Source organism: Eublepharis macularius, chromosome 11 (assembly GCF_028583425.1).
Source record: "Eublepharis macularius isolate TG4126 chromosome 11, MPM_Emac_v1.0, whole genome shotgun sequence".
In the NCBI taxonomy this organism is placed as follows: domain Eukaryota; kingdom Metazoa; phylum Chordata; class Lepidosauria; order Squamata; family Eublepharidae; genus Eublepharis; species Eublepharis macularius.
Window position 1 is genome coordinate 82,667,247 of NC_072800.1, and position 5,653 is coordinate 82,672,899.

At 56.9% G+C, this 5,653-nt stretch overlaps 1 protein-coding gene across 1 annotated transcript; it reads right to left on the bottom strand.

Moving 5' to 3' along the window:
* Positions 1 to 308: 308 nt before the first annotated feature.
* EN2 (engrailed homeobox 2) lies at positions 309 to 3,550 on the bottom strand. The gene is made up of 2 exons (XM_054991959.1): positions 2,956 to 3,550; positions 309 to 625 (listed from the first exon to the last, which is right to left on the bottom strand). Exons 1-2 carry the CDS (start codon positions 3,548 to 3,550, stop codon positions 309 to 311), a joined length of 912 nt encoding a protein of 303 aa, XP_054847934.1.
* Positions 3,551 to 5,653: the final 2,103 nt, after the last annotated feature.

Here is a 5,653-nt window from a genome sequence, read left to right on the forward strand (position 1 = left end):
AAGCTCTTAAAAAAATTGATAAAGATAGCATCTAAAATTTCCGTCGAACAAAAAAAATCAAAAAAATATTTTATAATCAGATATTTTGGATTTTTTTTACAACACCTTACCTGTAAATTATATATATTTATATACACATATACACAGAATATTGCAGAATTATATCTAATACACAATATTTCCCCACTAGTTATGCTGGTATAGTCTTTATACACTGGCCCTTATTCGTTTTGTTTTGTTTTTTAATTAAATTATTGCATTGTATAAACTCTGACCAACCCCTCGCCCTGCCCTCCCCGCCCCCTCCTCTACTCGCTGTCTGACTTGCCGTCTTTCGAGGCCGTGGAGTGGTTGTACAGTCCTTGCGCCATGAGGTGCACCGCCAGGGAGTTCTTGTTGCCGGTGGCTTTCTTGATCTTGGCCCGCTTGTTCTGAAACCAGATCTTGATCTGGGACTCGTTGAGGCTCAGCTCCTGCGCCAGGCTTTGCCTCCTCTGCTCGGTCAAGTACCTGTTCGTCTGAAACTCCGCTTTGAGTCTTTGCAGCTGCTCCGCAGTGAACGCGGTCCGCGGGCGCTTGTCTTCCTTGTTGGGGTTCTTCTTCTTTGGTTTGCGCGACCTGGGGCCTGCCGTCCCGGGCGAGAGAAGGAGACACAGAGCGAGAGAGGGTGAATGGGGGCGCTTCGGGAGGGAGCTCAGCTCTTGCCCTGGCTTGGGTGCTGAATTCGATTAGCAGCCGAGGGGGGCTCTCCAAGGACCTCGGGTTTTCTGAACAAGGCGTCCCTTCTTTCTCTCTGGCCCTCGGGGACCTGGGTCTCTGCAGGCCCCCAACATACCTTGGCTCCTTCTAGAAGCCTCAGGAAAATCCAAGGGGCAAAGAAAGCCCCTGTCTGCCCCCCCCCAACCCAAGTGTTAAGATCAGGGGCCGGTCTTGGGACCTGTTTCCTGCCCCCACCTCCTCAGATGCCCTCCAAGTGGGGAGGACCGAGGCCAAGGACACCCGCAGGCGCTCGGCAACGGCGCGATTGCCTGGTGCCTCCCCTGCCCCCCCCCCCCCAAGTTCAGTGTTTGTTTGGTTAGCTGGGGGGGGGGGCTGAGCAGGCTGCAACGTTGCCAGGACTCCAGAAAGGCGCCTGGAAAGGAGGGGCTGCTCTAACTTCCCCCTTCGTTTTCTGTTGCTCTGGCGGATCGCTGGCCTCCCCAGCCCCGGCCTCTCTCACCCTCTCTGCTTCGGCTTCGGAGGCGTCGGACCCCTGGTCGGAGGGACCCGATCACTTGACAGCTCTCCCGGCCCCTTTCCACCCACCACCGCCTCGAGAGCAAGGCAGGGAGAGCGCGCAGGCATTTGGGCCTCCTTGCTCAACCCAGCCTGCGCCAAGACCAGGCCCGTCCCAGCCAGCCCAGCCGAGGCCCGGGGAAGGCAGGCAGCGCCTCAGAGGCGCTTCAGGGCCCAGGCTCCGAAGCCTTCTTCGTCCCTACTGGGGAGGAGGCCGGCATAGCGGCTGCAAGAGGGGGCTCGCCGGAGTGGAGGGTAAGGATCCCGGACTGGGGCGGGAGGGGAGCTCTTTCGCACGCTGCCAGAAGGGGAACCAACTGGATCTGCCAACGCGCTGGCGAGGGGAGGCTCGGGCTGTTCGAAAAGACTGGGGCCAACCCCCCCCCCCTCTTCCCGGACTGGACCCAGATCGAGAGCAGGAGAAAGAGGGAAAGCAACTCCGCCGCCCTGGGGGCAAGAAAGCCTGCCTTGTGCCTTCCTTTTTGCTGGCTCTGGAGACGAATCCCCGGGAAGGACTCCTCTCTCTGCCGTGCGGCAGCTTCTAGCGGCAGAACGCGACGAAGGAACGCAATTCTCTCCTGTTTGCAAACAGGAATCGTTCCCGGCTCAAAAGGCCGAAAGCGACTGCTTCTCTAACAATTCTGTACCCCAAACCCCACTTTCCTTACGCGAGAAAGGCATCTTTCAAACCGACACGTTTGCTTTGAGCGAGACCCCAAGGCCGCCGCCTCGTTCGGGTTTGTACAAATACAGGCAAAAAATAGCGATTCGCGATATCTGGGCGATTATTCTCCCCCCATCCCCCCGGCCTCCGCAGAAAGCCCGGACTTGCTCGCCGGCCTGGCCTATTGTGAGGATCTCCCGGTGATAATTAAATATTAACAAAGGAAGGACTGGAGAACAATGGAGCAAATTTCGAATCGGATCCGGCAGCCGAGAAGGGTTTTCTCGGCAGTACTCCGAAGGCGACAGGAACGTGTCGCTTGGGAAAGAAATGCCTCGGTCTCTTTGGAAAAACAAAACACAATGTGGGGGCCCGATGAGATGAGAGGGAGGGGCTGTTCAGACCAGGGTACAAATCCAAGTCTACCGGGGGGGGGGGAATCCCGGTTTTCGGTTCGGAGAAGGGGTCCCTTTCCCAGGCACTGCCGGGCACGTCCACTTCGCAAAGAACTTCCTCTGCCCTCCTCTCTCGCTCTCTTAAGAGAACCGAAACGCTGGGCAGGGAGGGAAGTATCTCCGAAGCAAACGAGTCGGCGAGTTTCCAGGCCTGCTTAGCAAACGGTTGGCGCTCCTAGACCCAACTCCGCGCCCCGGCCCTTCCCAAGGCGCAGCTTCGCTTCCAAAGGCCAAACGAGCCCCTTTCCTTGCAAAGGGGGGGGGGCTTAAAATCTCCCGTTCTTCCCTTGGCATCTCAGGGTCCCGGGGAAAAGACCGGCTCGCGAGCACCTGACTCCCCCCCCCCCTCAGCCTACTGTGCCTCGGAACTGCTTTGTGTGGCTCTCGCCTGCCTCTAGACCCTTTCGGGAGTTTCGCCCCAGCCGCGTTCTTGGGAAACAGGCCTGGGAGTGGATCGCTGCCTTTCTACGGGCAGGTGACCCCTGCTGGTTCTTCGGGGGGGGGGGACGCCTAAGAGGAGGGGAGGCGAGAAGAGAGGGAGCGGCTCCGGGGCTGCCTTACCTGACGAAGGCCTATCCGAGTAACGGGTGCAGTAGACCCAGGCCGGCCACAGCATGGGCTGCCCGCCAGGGAAGGAGCTGGCCTGCGAGCTGTCCGAGTCGGAGCTGAGCGACAGATCCCCACTGCCGCCGCCGCCGCGGGACTTGAGGGTTCCCTCCAGCGTGCCCGAGTCGCCTCCCTTCTTGGCCGTGGCCAGCGCTTTGGAGCCGCCGTCGCCACCGCCGCCTCCTTCGGCAGGGGAGCCCGAGGCCGGAGCCGTGGAGGGACTCCGGGCGGCCAGGAGCTGCTGCTGCTGCTGCTGCTCCGGGCTGGTGCCGCCGCTGCCGGGGCCGCCGCAGTCTTTCCTCCGCCCGAATTCTGGCCGCAGGATGTTGTCGATGAAAAAGTTGGTGATCCGGTGCGGCGGGTGCGGGTGGTTGCCGGGCGCCTGGAGCGCTCTGGGCAGGAGCATGGCCCTCCGCCGGCTAGGCTCCCCGTCGCTGCCGCTGCCGGACTCCTCCTGCTGCTGCTGCGGGGGCTGCTGCTGCTGCTGCTGCTGCTGCTGCTGCTGCTGCGGGGCGCCGCCTTCGCCCGGGCGCTGCTCGCCCTCCTCCATGCCGCCCGCGGACTCCCCACCCGCCGTCCTGCCCCTTTTGTCTGTGCGCGCTTTGGGGCGGCTCAGCTCGGGCCCCCCGGCGCCCTACACGCCCCTTGCGCCGGTCTCCGCTCGGCAAGCCAAATCCAGACCGGGAGAGCGCGGGCGTCCGACCGGGAGCAGAGCGGAGCTGTCGGGGACCGATCCGGGCTGCGCCTCCGGCTTAGCTGGCTCTTCCTCCGGCCCCTTCGGAGCCTTTCAGTCCTGCTGCCCCCGCCTGCATTCTTGGCCCAGCAACAGATTCACCGGGGGGCGTTCATCGGCTCATCCCCCCTGCCCCCCTCTCCTCCAGCTCTGGAGCGGTATCCCTGCAAAAAGCGCGCCGGTTCCGCACGGCGGAGCGTCAACGCGGCCTCATCTGCCGAGCTAGAGAAAGCGGCTCCTCTCTACGCGGCGCGCTGCAGCAGGCGCGGGCAGAAGGCGTGCGCGGGCATCTGGACAATCGCAGCCGCTCTCCGGCGTGACCCCCCTCTCGGAGCCAAATATTCCAAGTTGCATGGGAGTAGATGGGGAGGAAATCCTCTTTTTCTCTCCCCGGCAGACTGTCTATACTGCGGGTGTAAATTTAAAAGCCACTTACTCTGAACCTGAAATACTTTCACTCTGGATTTTTGTTCTTATTTTTAATAGAGCCCCTCAAGTGACGTTGCAAGGCCGGTATCCTAGACACGTGCCTTTGGCCAATGGCAGGAGAGACTTTTCCACACGTGATACAGTAGCACTCTAGTAAATGACAGGAGCAGCCCCCTCCTCCCCTCTCTCTAGGCTCCCTCCCCCAGATTTTAAAGCCGTAGCGTCCTCTCTGCTCCCTCTCTGCCTTTTCATTAAAAAGAGAGAGAGAGAGAGAAGGAATGCAGAAATGCCTCCAACCTCTAAACAAGGGTTAGATTCATCAACGCTCGCTTTGCTGATCTCTTCCTTTCTATATCTTTGTCTGAGTCATTCGGAAAGACTTCAGTGTGCCTTATACATTATTATTATTTTTAAAAATCCATATTGTTTACAACTGGAGTTGGGAGGGGAGAAGGAGAGGAAGACAGAAAGAGGGACGGCATCCCACAATTCCTTGCAAAAATGCATAAATAATATTAAATGAAGCAGTGCCATACAAAGGGACTTTTCTGTGCTACCGATTTATTTGCAGGGGGAGGGGGAGGAGAGACGAGGCATCAGAGGCGGTTAATTTTTCCAGCGGCCGCTCGCTCCCTGGCGGGTTCTCGCCGTCTTTTTTGTCTTAAGGTTTCTCCTCACCCAACCCCCAGCCTCCCCTTTTGTGGTCTCCGAGCGCAGCCTGCTAAAGAAGACGGCCAAATATCGGATCGGGAGTTCCTGTGGATTTTTTTAAGGGGAGAAAAAAAACACCCAGTCTGCATCGTGGCTGTTACTCCTGCTAGCGTCAGTGCAATAAACATAAGGCGGAATGGTAATTGAATCATTCCGCTGAAAACTGGACAGGAACCTTTGATCATTTATTCCACCTTCAAAAACAATATCAGACAGAGGTTTCCCACTGACAGGCAGCGCGACGTGAACCTTCCCTCCCCCCAAGCACTTTTAAGCAAAATAATCAAATGACAGAGATCTTTAAATATATAGATATAATGGAGCAACTGCCTCTTAAAAATGTAATACATAATCCAAACCCGAAGGTACTCGGATTCTAAAATACTCGGATTCTGCGATAAAGCAGATCTACGGTAGATCTAGGCAGGGCCCTTCCCTGGCCCAAACCCCTTGCTCCTTCCTTCGGTCGGCTAAGAATGTCTCTCTGCACAAACACTGTCTGCAGACGAAACCCAAATAATCATCTCTCGCATGTCATCCGCGGGATCTTTGCTTGGCTGCTCTCGAATTTGTGAAAGTCACCCAAAGGTCAGCGAAGCGCAGGAGAGTTAATGCCGCTTTTAAAAACACGCGCAAGAAAGAAAGAAAGAAAGAAAGAAAGAAAGAAAGAAAGAAAGAAAGAAAGAAAGAAAGAAAGAAAGAAAGAAAGAAAGAAAGAAAGAAAGAAAGAAAGAAAGAAAGAAAGAAAGAAAGAAAGAAAGGAGACAGACAGACAGACAG